At 36.3% G+C, this 15395-nt stretch overlaps 1 protein-coding gene across 1 annotated transcript in view; it reads right to left on the bottom strand.

The window, feature by feature from the left end:
• Positions 1–15395, bottom strand: part of Uggt (UDP-glucose-glycoprotein glucosyltransferase) — an 820111-nt gene that overhangs the window by 281668 nt on the left and 523048 nt on the right. Inside the window, exon 32 of the mRNA XM_090386735.1 lies at positions 15044–15129. Within this exon, the coding sequence (XP_090242861.1) occupies positions 15044–15129 (86 nt within the window). The remainder of the gene's footprint in view (positions 1–15043; positions 15130–15395) is intronic.

Genomic DNA, 15395 nt, shown 5'->3' with positions numbered 1-15395 from the left:
TACCGTTTTGCAGTGTAAAACAGACTTTTTCGAGCGTGTTAACGGAAGAAAGTGACTTTATTGTGGACAAGTTCTTTCTAACCAGTACAAAAATATGGCTACGAATAACAAGGGAAATGTGAAAAGATCAAAGAAGGTGATGATACATTAGCGAATAAAATTGAATTAGACAAAATTTCTAATGGTGAAAGTGTCTCAGTGGCAAAACATTATAAAATCAGAGTCAACGGTACGATCAATCAAAAAATTGGAAGAAAAAATCCGCCGTATTGTCCGTGAAAACGCGCTAATTGCTTCAAAAATTTGCTCTGTAACTCGTGATGTTAAATTAGAAAAAAATGGAAAAAGCTTTAAATCTGTGGAGAGAAGACCGAACTCAAAATAAAATTCCGTTAAGTTCACTCATCATTCGTGAAAAGGAAAAACTCCTTTATCAACACTTTAGCGCAACTGGTGATAGCACTGGCAGGATAAGTTTTTTTGCTAGCAAAGGTGCTGGTTTGAAAGATTTGTTTGAAATTTCTAATAAATATTACATTTAATATTAAATTGTTTCTTATTTTCATTTCGATGCCATATGCTTGCATTTCACTATGTACATAGTTATAATATGAAGGTACATATAATACATACATAGACAAAATTTTAGACTAGTTTTTCTTATATATTTCATACTTTGGAACGGAACCCCTTTATTACTTCGGGAGCCATAACTCAGTATTCGCGTTTTCGTTATTCGCGACATTTCTCAGGAACGTAACCCCCGCGAATAGCGGGGGTTTACTGTATTTAAAAGTCGCAAGAAGTGTTAACCAAGACAAATTTTATAATTGATAAATTGAACTTTAAAAATGTAACTTCATTCAAATATCTAGGTTCAACGATAAATAGTCAAAATAATACCAGCACAGAAGTTAAGGCTAAAATACAGGCAGGAAATAGGGCATCAATTCAGCATCTACTGTCCTCTAAAATATTATCACATAGATTTAGATTTAAAATAGATATATACAAAACCTGCATTAGATCCATAGTGCTATACGGAGCAGAAACGTGGAACAACTATCCATGATAATAATATGGTACAACGATTTGAAAACAAAATACTTAGAAATATATTTGGGCCCATTAAAGACAAACTAACGGAAGAATGGAGACATAACATAGAACTGTATCGAAATTTTAAATCACCATTGATTGTTTACAAAATGAAGGCGATGTGATTTCGATGGTTAGGGCGTATTGAAAGAATGGAAGATTCCAGTTCAGCCAAACAGGCATACCAATATATATCAACAGGTATAAGACCAAGAGGACATGCCCGCCAACGAGGAGAGGACAACATTTGGCAGGATCTTGAGGAGCTTGGAATAACAGACTCTGCTTGCAGCCAGGTACCTTGGAGGTTCTCTGAGCTGAAGGAGAAGTACAAAAAAAAAAAAAAAACCTAAAAAATTTTTATAATTTTTTCAAGTAGCTATCCAGAGAAGACTGTTTCAAATATTTTGGGGAGAGCTTCATATAGAATAAATCAGTTTCCCTAATACATTTCAACACTGACTCAGAAACATAGGAGACACTATGAATGAATTGCTGCAGTGAACAAAAGCCAATCATTACATCTTGGAATGTTGGTACAGCAAGTCATTGTCTTGTTCAGACTAAATATCAGTCATGTTTTGAATTTCATTGCAAATATCTTCAATACTTAGCAATGCAATAACACCATTGTCTACATCAACATAATCATAAAAATTTAATGTAAATTCCAAACTACTTTGTAGGAAATCCCATTCATTAAAAGGAATCCCTTCCTGTTCATCATTTCCAACACCATCAACATTTTCTTCTATATCATTATAGAACCCAGCCTTTTTTCAAGGAATTAATTACAACAGTAGGGCTCAGTATATCCTGTGATGCTTCTAAATAATGCATTGCATCTAATGAAGAAATTTTGAACTTTTCAGTTTTTCCCATTCGGTTTTAAAAGGGTAAGCAATTTATGTATAAGGTATGTATGAAAATGCATACATACCTTGAAACAGCATGGTTTCTTGGGTTTTCCTATCGCAAGCAATGGTAGTTTCTTTGAACCATCTATATTAGCCCTCACTAGAACTAATTCTCTACTTACTCAGTTTACCACCATGGCAATATGGCAATTCTGTCCTTTGAATGCATATCTTATTAGGAAGTTGGTCATAAAAGTCTTAATTTGCCAATATTAAAAATATCACACTTTCTATATTGTTTGATCAAACCTTTTAAAAGTTTCCTTTTACTTCACTCATCAGCTTGTAACATTTTCACACTAGAAGATTCTCCACAAATTACTTTATAAATTAAACCATATTTCTTCTTAAATTAATCATTTCACTCATTAGAAGAAATGAAATCCACTCCAAGCCTAGCAGCAATTTCGGTGCCCTTATCTCTCAACAAATTGCCATTAACCTGGAACGTTTGTAGCAGAGATCTGCTTGAACCAAACCACTAATGCCTTCTTCACATCTTCATATTTTCCACTTAATCTCCTTTTAACTTTACATGAAACATTAAGGGCATTTGATTTCAACACTTCTTTCCATGACATAATTCCCACATCTTGTGAGTATGGGCTTGGCACACCCAGGGTCCTCAGCTGAATATCATCATTCTCTCTCTCTCTCTCTCTCTCTCTCTCTCTCTCTCTCTCTCTCTCTCTCTCTCTCTCTCTCTCTCTCTCTCTCTCTCTCAGGGTAACTCGGGTTTTGGCTGGTGCAGCATAAGCCTCAGGCTTCCTTACACCATATGGCTAATCATAATACTGTAGTATATTAAGCCTTTTTGCCACCTCTACTCATGTTCAAGAGGGATTTGATTCCATCGTTTTTATGACATCAAGCTTTCCTTTTAATGTCAAAGCCTTTCTTTTTATTCCTTTGGAGTTCATGCTTCCAAATTAGAAAATAATATAATTAGTATAATCAGCATAATTAATAATTAATATCTGTACCATTAAAATAAAACTGCCAAGGAGGGACAAATAATTAGAGCCAATATTGGTAGATACACAAAAATATGGTTATTCTTTAAAGCAGCATTTCCCAAACTGTGTTCTGTGAAAAATCCTAATTAATAATTAAAAAAAAAATAAATAAATAAAATTTGCATATTTGTAGTGTACACCACTTTTGTATCATTTTAATTTTTAACATTTTTTTTTTTTCAGTTATTAATATACTTTACTGGAATTGACTAATAATCTAATAGACCATGGAACTCTTCATTTTGGCAGGCTTTACATAGAGATGTATGCGTAGCGGTAATGACATCTACAAAAAAAGTAGTAATGTAGCAATCTAATATGCCATTCGTATGTGATTTAGCCTGGAGTACACGGGTTGAGGGAGAGGGGGAAGCGAACTGATATCATGCATCGTTCGGGTGGATGAAACAAAGTAGCCTTCTGCTTACATGGTCTTGCATGTTTACACAGTGCTGGAGGTGCGGTGTGGACTGTCTTCGCATTTACGAGATTAGTTCTGTAGTAGTGCGGAAAACTAGTAAGTATAACTAACTCACTTCCTTATATAAATATATTTTTATAATTATCAATATTTCAAAATATTATTATCAAAATAAATGACCATGGATTTGTGGTTAAAAAAAATTAACTTTAAAGCAAGAATCAAGTACTTCTAGTAGTGCAACTGTGATTTATGAAAACGAACACAATATTGTCACACTTCAAAGTGAGGACGAACAATCACAGCCTTTTGTTCCTCAAAATTCCGAAGTAAAAAAAACAGGAACCAACTAATAAAAGACCAAAACGAAAGTAAGATGCAGTTATTTGAATTTTGGCTTTACGTGTGTTGGAAATAAAGGTGCTCCTGATGCACAGTGCATCGTATGTAATAAAATATTAACAAACAGTTCTTTGGCTCCCACTAAACTTGTGTTCTGTAAATATATTGTGAGATGAAGAGTGTTCTGTGACTAAAAAAGTTTGAGATACACTGCTTTAAAGAATTACCAAAAATATTAATGATAATCAACAGAAAAAAAAAAAAAGTACAGTATTATAAGTTCAGCTTTCAACATTCCTTAAAAGGTCATAATTACAACAAGACGCAGCAACAATCCACTAAGTAATTCAGAACTGTGAGAACTTAACAGCAAATGCTTCGCTGTGCTTCAAGTGGTTTACGCGCGAAGAAATAAATATAGAAATAAAGAATTTCTATATTTAAAAAATGCATTAAGTGGGAAAATATCATTATAATAATACAATGTGTATTGTTTATCATGAACGAACTTTTTATGCAGAAAAACGTTTTACCTAGGAAACTTCTTACGCAGGAAAATAATACATTACAATGTACAGAGTTGAAATCGGGACTTAACAAACCTAACCTAGTACAGAGAAAAACTTCTTAGGTGGAAATTTCTTATCCGGGTTCTACTGTATGCCTAACAGATAAATTAAATCAGTCATTGGCCCTCTGCAAAACGAATGTGCCAAATTACTTTATCCTATATGGAGCCAAGCAAGAACAACTTCCTTTTTATGATTCCCCTGAAAACTAGACTGCCATGGTTCAACTACAGACTTTATCTGGTGTAATTTATTGGTAGATTCCCTGTTCCATGAATCCTACCCATTGGGAGTCAATCTTGGGAGGTATTATTTGCCTGTAGTCTGTATAGGTGACTGACAGGCAATGATTATTGGTGAAAGTTGCTGATTTTGCTGCAGTATCAGCCAAATCGGATATCGAATTTATGCTCATAGAGAGAGAGAGAGAGAGAGAGAGAGAGAGAGAGAGAGAGAGAGAGAGAGAGAGAGAGAGAGAGAGTCTTCTGTTGTATATGACAGAGGACAAGATGAGAATGTATTTCAAAGTGAATTTTAAAGCCTGTATTACGCTAAAGGAATTGGAATATATCATAAACCATTGATATTGGCAAGTACTAATGTGGTCCAAAGCTAACTCTATTGCATGCAGCTCTGCAGTGTATATGCTAGATTCAGGGGGAACTGCTCTGTTATAGTAGTTTCTGGGCAGACAGCAGTAGATCACATACAATTCCGACTTCGAGCCATCAGTGAAAACTGGCAAGAAATCAGAATGATCGGCTCTGCATGCTGAGTAGAGCTGCAGGTAGACAGGTGTCGTACAAATATTCCCAAAGTGGCTCAAAAACGGATGACCATGTAGGTTGGTCTGGCAGGGATTTTAGTTTCAAGGAGTACTTTAGAGACAACTGCTTATGTCAAAGCGATAGTGGTGACTCATTTGCTTCCACGTATAAGCTCTGGACAGGATATGTTCGATACAATTAAGTAGCAATACAGATAGCCTGATGATTGATAGGGTTCAGCCATCAACGTACACTGTTTCTCGCTGATGCATATACCTGGGACCCATAATCAAGTTTAGATCGTACAAGTACATGGTAGATGAATAGTAGTAAGGTGCATCTGTATGCACCCCAAGGTATAGAGAAAAGAGCATGGAATATGTTCAAGCTTCTCGTGCACTTTGTACTGAGTTGAAGGGAGTGAGCTAGAAATGTCAACTTTTTATCAAATACAAATCCAAAGAATTTTGTGTCTATTGCTACTGGGATGGCATTATGTCCAAGCCTCAATTCAGGTTCAGGATGAAAATTACATTTATGGCAAAAATGTACGCAGACAGTCTTACGCGACGAGAACCTGAATCCACTAGCAAATGCCTAGGAATTATGCCGATCAATGGCTTGTTGCAGTTGTCTTTCAATAACCCTCACATTGGATGACTGAGAAAAACTGCTAGTCATCATCTTAGAGGGCGCTGTTTACAGTTGGAGGAAGTTGTTTTTCAATTGAATTTACTTTGATACCGAAAAGCATGACACTTAAAACAGATCGCTGCGCTACCCCCCTCCTCTTGACAAAAGGAACGATAAAGGGCAGATCCTATGCGAACCTGGAAAGACCGATTGGCTAGAAAGTTCTTAACAAAAATTGGAAGATGTCCTTTAAGACCGAGGCTATAGGCTTTTAAGATGCCAAATCTAGAAGTTGTGTCATACACTTTCTCCATGTCAAAGAATACAGACACAAGATATTCTCATTTTAGGAAAGCATCCCGAATGGATGTTTTCAGCCTAATTAAGTGATCAAGAGTTGACCTGTTTTTCGGAAGCAGCACTGCAAGTTGGAGACAAGGTCATTTGATTCTAAATACCACATAAGATGGGCATTGACCATTCTCTTAAGAATTTTGCACAAACATCTAGTCAGAGCGATAGTTCAATATGGTCTTCCCCCTAATTAGCGTGGTGATCACTTCCATAAAGATTCTCCTCCACTCACCAATTAAGTGAAGAGAGGAAAGCAAATAGAAAGATCAATGGCAGAAAACATATGAGTAGGCATGTGGAAGATGTTAGTTCCCACATTTAGAAGTGAGAGGTTGTCAATGAGCATATGCTTTATGACATCTCTTCCATTAATGTCAGCACTACCACACAGGGTGTTGTCCGATGAAATCCGCGAGAATTAAGACAGGGGAAGGCAGCTGCACAATGAGATCATTAAGGTCTCTCTGAGAGATGTCAGCCCGAGGTATCAAGTAAACCGAAGAGACTGTTAATAGAAACCCTACCGTAAGGTTAACTGCTACTGCTTCTAAGTTCAAGGAAAGTGGTACAGGTTGGAAAGGGGTCTGGTTGCCCACAAGGATGCCAACTCCTCCACAGGCAGGTCCTTCCCCAGTTCTATTCTTATGTATGATACTAGTATTATGAAAGGATGGGTTTTCATTTGTCTTGAAGTAGGTTTTCTGCAAGCAAACGCACAATGGCTCGTGCTAATGCAGGAGAGCCTTGATGTCATCGGTATTTTGCCAGAATCCACGGCAATTCTACTGTATGAATTTAGCCATTATTTTGGCTTGGTAGGTACAATAGGCAGCTTCCAACGTGCTAAGGCCTTACTTTCGTTAGTTTTAATTTTATCTTTTTTGGGAAGTATGGAAACTGTCCTTTGCCAATTTCTTCCTCCTCAAAGAGTTCCAAGACTTATGATATCCATTTTTTATGAACTCTTTTTTCAAGAAAAGGGTGAACAGAAAGTGGATATGGAAGAGCCAAAATGGATAAACAACTAATGAAATAGACTTCATCTTCACTAACAGAAGATATATTGTGAATGATGTTACCGTCCTAAACAAGGAAAATTGTTTAGGACGACAGAATGCTAGGTAAGATGCACACTTGATATAGATGTAAGAAAATAAAGGAAAAAACTGACTCGAGTAAATAATAAGAAACTTTTTGAGATAACAGAAGAGGAGATAAAGCAGTATGTACTGGAATTTAGAACAAGTTTGAACTTCTGCAGACTGTTCAGGACCAAGATGTTGACGAGGAATATTACAACTTTCTCAAAGTGATAAAGCTCAAGAAACCTATACAGGTAAAAAGAAATCAAAAGAAGAAAAAATTAGTCAAGAAACACTTGTCATGATGAACCGAAGACGACAAATGAAGAACAAGATAAATACTAACAAGAAGAAAATTGAGTATACCGAGTTATTCAAAGCCATTAGAAAGAGACTCAGAGAGGACATAAGAAGATTTAACACAAGAAAAGTAGAACAAGCATTAAGGGAAAACAAAGGACTTAAATCAGCAGCCATTAGCAGTAATACAGAAAGACAAACGATACTGAAACTGAAGAATAGCAATGGTGTACTTATAAATAGCAGAGAATGCATAATTCAAATTGCAGACAACTATCATAGAGAATTATACAAGGAGTGAGGGAATGATGCCAGCAATGGGAAAGATGGATCAAATACGACATACCCAATATCCTTCCTGATGAGGTAGAACATGTGTTGAAGAAAATGAAGATTCATAAAGCCCCAGGGGAAGATGAAGTTAATATAGAGTTGCTAAAATTGGGAGGAAGAGATAGCACAAAAAGCATTAAAAAAGGTGATTCCTAAGGAGTGGAATAATGCAATCATAATTTTGCTGCAAAAGAAAGGAGATAAATCAGAAATTGGAAATTATAGACCAATTAGCTTGTTATTCCACATCTACAAGTTGTTCACAAGGGTCATTACTAACAGATTAGAAAGAATACTTGATGAGAATCAACCGAAAGAGTAAGCTGGCTTTAGGACAGAATTCTCAACTATGGATCACCTTCACATAATATCACAGCTAATGGAGAAAGCAAATGAATATAAAACACCATTATGCCTGGCATTTCTAGATTATGAAAAGGCATTTGACTCCAAACAACATAAGGCAATGTTTCGGGCACTGGAAAGACAAGACATAGATACCCCATATATAATGATTTTGAAGAAAATATATGAGAATGCTACTTTCTTTATTAGACTAGGCAAAGACAGTAGCAAATTTAAAATTGAGAAAGGAGTTCGACAAGGAGACACAATATCTCTGAAGTTGTTTACTGCTGTCCTTGAGGAAGCTTTCAGATTAGACTGGTCGTAGAAAGGAGTCAATGTAAATGGAGAGTACTTAAGCCATTTACGATTTGCAGATGACATTGTGGTCATTAGCCACGATCCCAAAGAATTAGAGGAAAATCTTAATCAGTTATGCATAGTTAGTAAGGATTTTGGACTAAAGATGAATACGGCTAAAACAAAAGTAATGATGAACAAGTATGCCACAGAAAGGGACATAATGATTGAAGGAGCAGTAATTGAAAAGGTGGAGTCATATACTTATCTGGGACAAGTCATTAGCTGTAATAATGATAAATAGCTGGAAGTCAAAAGAAGAATAAATTTTGGATGGATAGCATTCAGGAAATATGGTCACATACTGAGGAGCAATATCCCAATTCGTTTGTTTGTTTGTTATTTGGATTTTGGGAGCATTAACAACTAAGGCCATATTGCTCCAGGATATGCGGTGGTCATTCCCTGACCTTTCCGCAACCTCCGTATTTGGTGGTGATGGGCTCGAACCCCGGTCTAATCAAGAAGCATGTGCTACGCACTGCTCCTCGTTCCCACCTGGCTACGGAGGCGCCATCCCAATTCGTCTGAAACGTAAAATAATGAACCAACATATACCACCCATCATGACTTATGGAAGTGAAACTTGGGCACTCACAAAAAGAATGGAAGAGAAACACATGGATTAGGCAGCAAACTCAAGTAAAGGACATTCTAATCAAACTAAAATGGTCTTGGGCAGGGCACATAGCTTGAAGACATGATGACAGATGGACTAAGAGAATAACAGAATGGTAACCAAGAGGAGCTAGAAGAAAACCTGGAAGATAAGAAAGGAGATGGACATATGAAATTCATGAGTTTGTGGGTAGTAAATGGATGGCCATTAAACAAAACAGAAAGAACTGGAAAGTTGCTGGAGAGGTCTTCATCCTGCAGTGGATTGAAAATGGCTGATGGTGATGATGAGGGAGTGTTTCAGGCTTCTTATTCTTTTCTCCACCAGTTACTTTTGTTAATGGTGGAGCATCAGAAAGTACTGATACAGGAATGAATGACTCTTGGTGGGATGGCCATTACAGTCTGAGTTCCAATGGAACATCTCCCTGCTACCTTCTGAGCATAGGTAGGTTTGTTTGTATTCATATGTTTCACTGCTTTTCTTGCTTCCTGATATGATATGTTTAGCTCTGTCTTAAGTCTGAATTCTTTTTCCCCCTTCCACCCCTGGCATGCTTATGAGTAAGCATACCAGGGGTGGAAGGGGGAAAAAGGGGGGTGTTCTCCTTGGCAGTTAATGCAGGTGGGTTTTGTAGCTGAACATTATGAAGTTTCGTGGTCCTTTGCAGCGCATGTAAGGGCTTTATGATAGGCCATTTATACTTAAAATTCGAAGATGTTAGTGAATTGAATGATGTTTCTTGTGGGAACAAGTTTCCCATCCCTATGCATGAATATTTGTTTTGCAGCTGTCACTCCTTGGGGTTTCAATTCACAACAGATTTCCTCTTCAGACACATTAGTATTAGTAGAGGATTATGATGCAAGAAAGCAAGCTTATGCAGCATCAGCCAAAAAAAAAAAAAAAACACACACTTCCATTTCATCCCTCCATTCTTTCAAAATACCTGTCCAGCTGAGCCTTAAATTTATTTAGGCTATCAACTTCCACAACAAGGGATGGAAGTCTGTTCCACCAACCAGCTACCTGCTGGCTAAAGGCAAATTTCTGCACATCTATCCTACATCTGTCTTTCCTCAATCTCAATTTATGCCCTCTCAGGTGATTATTCTGAGCAAGAGGAAGAATCCCATCGGCATTGAACATGCTCAAACCATTCAGGGCTTTATACACCTCTATCAGATCACCTCACTGGTGCCTAGTCTCCAGACACTGTAATTTGCAAAACTTAAGCCTTTATTCGTAAGAGCAACCCTTTGTTCCATTCACTAATCTTGTTGCCCTTTTCTGTACTCGTTCCAGCAGCTCTACGTCCTTCTTGAAATGAGGCCTCCAGACCTGTATACAGTACTCAAGCTGTGGCCTGACCATTGCCTTACATCCACGAGATCCCATTCAGCGATGGCACCATATGATGAGTTAACGGTCCTATGGTGGATAAGTGTGATACTTTTTTTCCTTTTTACATTTTTATTAACAAGCAGTTCCTACCCAGAAACTGGCAAATCTGCTATATACGACGGCTGTTCCGAAAATACGTGGACTGAGATCATAGCTCTGAGTCAGAGTCACCTGGGAGGTTGGTATGGGTCTCCTTTTCGAAATAGCATCATTCACATTCTATACACCTTTTACAGTGGTTCACTAGCTTCTGAAACACATGTTGCAGCCCATTTTCTGAAAGACATTGCAGTATAGTGGATGTGGCAGATTTAACTTCTTCATTTGCATTAAAATTTTTTCCCTCTGAACTCTTTTTTGAGGCTCGGGAAAGCGCCAGAAATAGCATGGTGCAAGGTCTGGACTGTATGTAGGTTGGTCTAGTGATTGACCACCAATTCTAGTATTATCTTGAAGAAGAAACCATTCTTGATTAAGTGGTTCTGGATTTTTTTTGCAAATTGCTCCTTTGAGATGAACTTGCAACGTATTAGCATAATATTCTTCATTTACAGTTTGTTTCTCAGGAACCCAATGCTGCAGTATTATTTTGCGGGTGTCAAAAAACGAAATCAACATAAATTTTTTTGATGAACCAAAAACTATTTTTTTGGAGGCAGTGAATGAAACGTGGTGTTTCCATATACTTGACTGCTGTTTGGATTCAGGATCAAAATGTTTAATCCAGGACTCATCACACTTGATTATTTTATTCAAAAAGTCAGGCTCTTCTTCCACCTTGTCAATAAAGGCTTGACAACGTTCACACTGTTTTTTTTTTTGTTCTGCGGTAAGATCACGCAATACCCACCTTGCACAAACATGTGACATGTTAAGGCGTGTCTACAATTTCGTGACACCTTGCTACACCAACATTCAACTGAACTGCCAGATCAAGAATTGATAAATGTCTATTTTCTTTCAATACCATTTTGGCTTCCTTAATGTTTTCATCATTTGCTGAGGTGGACAGATGCTTGTTTCTTTGTTCATCTTGTACGCTTTTTTCCCTCCCGTCCTTAAAATGCTTCTACCATTTAAATACGGCCATTCTGCCCAAGGCTTCTTCACCATATGCTTCTTGAAGCATTTCAAACATATTCTGACCACTTTTGCCTAACTTTACACAAAATTCAATCACGATCCTTTGTCTAATAATTAACGAAATATCTTTCTCCCTCCCATCATAAAACACAATTTTTACATAAACTGTTATAACGAACATAAAAATGAATACTACATGATATACTTGAACAAACTAAGAAAAGGTGGGGGAACATTTCAAGCCCGCAACTTGTCACTCGTTTCCATAGCAACAAAGAATTATAATAATAATAATAAAAATGCATATATGCCATTAAGAAAAAGATGGCATAAGAAAAATTAAATGAATAGCTACAAGTTTATCGTACCACAGAAAAGGTTAGGGTGGAAGAAGCAGATGAGAAATTGCTAGCTAAGAGTAAAAAAACAGGGAGGAGTTCATCACACCCCGGGGACTCACATCTGGTGAGTATGGGCGTGGCACACCCAGGGTCCTGAGCTGGATATCATCATTCTTCTCTTTCTTGGTGATTCCCTTCTACTTTTGACTCTCTCTCTCTCTCTCTCTCTCTCTCTCTCTCTCTCTCTCTCTTTCTCTCTCTCTCAGGGTTACTCGCGACTTTTTTTTTTTTCCCCCTGGTGCAGCATAAGCCTCAGGCTTCCTTGCATCATAGGGATATTAATAATAATAATAATAATAATAACATATGTGAATATAAAAGAGAAAAACAAATCAAATCAGACCCATGTGTAATGGGTACAGGAATGTCTTAGATAACCAAGCTGATGCTGCAGATTTTTTGAACAGGAACTATGCTTAGTTCCTGTTCATGAATAACCCTCATTATGAGGAAAACCTGTGTAAGTGAAGTGAGAAACATGAAATCAGCAAATACTGAAACTGCAGTGATTGTTTCTTAGAAAAACTTTCAAGCTCAAAGTCAAGTAAGGATCTTAGGGGTTGATAGCACATACCCAGTTATTTTGGGGAAGGGGCAAGAGAATGCATGGAACCATTAAGGTTAATTACAAGGGGCATCACTGGACTTAGGAGAGATTTTCTTAGACTGGAGTAGCAATGATGTATCACCATGCATAAAAATGGTTCTAAGAGAGAAGCCAGTAACTACTGCTGGTTAGCAATTACTTCAGTGGTAGGCAAAATCACAGAAGCTGCATTCAAGAGTGCAATACATGATAATTTAAACAGAAATGGAATTCTGAAGGAAATACTTCTTGTTTTTTTTTTTTTTAAAGGGAAAATCATATTTGACCAATTTGGTTAGCTATGTTGATAGAGCTACTGATGAACAAATGCAGGAAAATTTCAAGATTGATTACTTGAATCTGATTTAATCATTTGACTTAGTGTTGCATGAGGTTGCAATCAGGAAAATGATGGAATCATAGGAAAAATTCTTAGATGGATCATAAGATGCTGCAAGGTAAGAGGCAGAGAGCTGTGATTAATGGTTACCCTGCCCCAGGAACCGGTACAAGGTTCACTTGCTGTTTTTGATTTTACTAAGAGATCGTGATTTAAAAAAAAATATATAGCTTTTTACTCTGCACAATGCTAGCACTCGCAGTGATGGACAGTGACCGAGCACCCCATTAGCAATTTCATTAGAGGTCTTTCAGTCCCGTATGGCACTGCAGTAGGATCATGTTCATTTGGTTGAGCCATTCTCAGTTTTTGATGCAAGATAGGGGAGGCCATTGATAATTATCAATGGCCTCCCCCTATCTTGCATCAATACAGCTCTCACCAATTATAATTGGTGAGAGCTGTATTGACGCAAGATAGGGGGAGGATGGTAGGCTGATGATGTCAGCCTCTCCCTCCTGAATTATCTCTGCCAACTGCTGTTGTTGTAAGTGTTGCAAAATGTGGACTGTGTAGGTTAGAAGTGAATTGTTTTGTGATTTTCTTCACCCTATATTTCAGCAGGAATTTGATTTATGTGATTTATTGTATTCCTTTTTCCATAAGTGTTAGTGATATTAGCAGAGTGGTCCATACAGTAAAATTGCTGCCAAAGCAATTTATTAAATTAATTTACAAAGTTGTCTGCTCTGGACAACCAAGATAAATTTTAAAATCAACTTAAAAAATGCCACTGCTTCATGTAGTAATTAAAGAAATTAAAAAAAAAAAATTAACCAGAACAACAAAAAAAGTTAAAATGGGGATGGGAGGTAGTGTCAAGGTTGGTAACTGACTGGAAACAAAACTACAAGTATAAAATACTGAAATATCCAATGTTACTAAGCATTGCTGGGTATATTTAACTAGTAATCAATAAGAAAAGGAAGGAAATTTCAAAAACTTACAAATTGTTACACACAATTAAATTACTTCAGTATGCAAAATAAACATACTTAACACTATATGACATAACCCTTATCTTGAGATTTCTTCACTAAGAAGTTATGTTTTTGCTTTCAGATATCACTTTCAGTTTGTATCAAGTGTGGTATGGGATGAATGTTATTAGATTGATATATCCATTTGGAACACACAAATTATGTACATTGTTAATTTAACTTTCCACTAAAGACGTCCCTAAGACAGGGATCAAAATGTGCAGTATTTCAAGCTAAAGCACTAAATTTTAGTTAAATGTCTTCATCTTATAACTGAAGTTTGTTTTAAATTGCAACTGCTTTACTTGTATTCAACAACAATATCCTGAGTCACATTAGAAGTTATATACATTAAAGCAGTGCAATACAAAAAAATCTCCACATAAAAATCCTCAATCCATTCAGTACATGCCAAAGTGCATACAAAATAGGATAAAGTGCCTTAATGAACATGAATGAAACATCCCACAAAGTAATCATTATCTTCCTATTGGTAAATGACAAGGATGATAGTTTCTCATCTGACATATAACCAAGGAATTTTCTGAAAAAAATAATGATTGTGCATCCAGAGTAATATATAAACTCTTCCTTTACACATGAACTACTCATTATCAATATTCATTATCACAATTGTCCCATTGGTAAATGCCAAAAAAAGGAGTTTTTTTTGCCAAAATAATGATTCTGTATCCAGAGTAATGTAAAAACTCTTTGCACATGACATTTCATTTAATGTAATGTGCCAATTTCATACAGAAACCAAGCTAAATTCTTTGAATAGCCTTCAGCACCATTAAAATTATGCTTACAAAGAAATATTTCATTTCCAGAAAAAATTTGTAAATTTTAAAATTTCAACATTATGGTAATCAAGATCTTGTAATGATAGAGGAGTAGCAAGAGGGTGAATAATACTTGCTACTTTTTTCAGAATTGCCAATTCACTGTTTTCGGTTGCAATACGGACAACACTTGTTGGGTTAGTATACAAATATACATGTGTAACTCAAAACTTTAGTTTAAAGCTAACCTAGTAATAGAGTTCCATATACTTTCTTCACTCTCATCATCATCATACAACAGCTCTTCATACTGTTTACCAGGCTTCTTATTGACCTGAAAGAGAAAATATTAAGAGAAAGCAATACAGGGTATTGACCATCAATTATGCCAGAAAGTAAATGTACAATAAAATTAAATATATATTGCAGTTACATGCAAAAGTAAAATATAATTTAAAAAAAAAAAAAAAAAAATTTTTTTTTTGTCATTTGCTTAGAAAAACTAAGACGTTTTTAAGAAGAAAGTTGATCTTCAACAAAGGAACATTATTAATCTGATCAGAATTTCTTTATCACGCCAGAAAAAATTCACAATGGCAG

This window comes from Mastigoproctus giganteus, chromosome 1 (assembly GCF_048544385.1).
Source record: "Mastigoproctus giganteus isolate SK-2022 chromosome 1, ASM4854438v1, whole genome shotgun sequence".
NCBI lineage: Eukaryota > Metazoa > Arthropoda > Arachnida > Uropygi > Thelyphonidae > Mastigoproctus > Mastigoproctus giganteus.
Note: the sequence above shows the minus strand (reverse complement) of the source record. Positions and strands in the feature narration are given on the sequence as shown.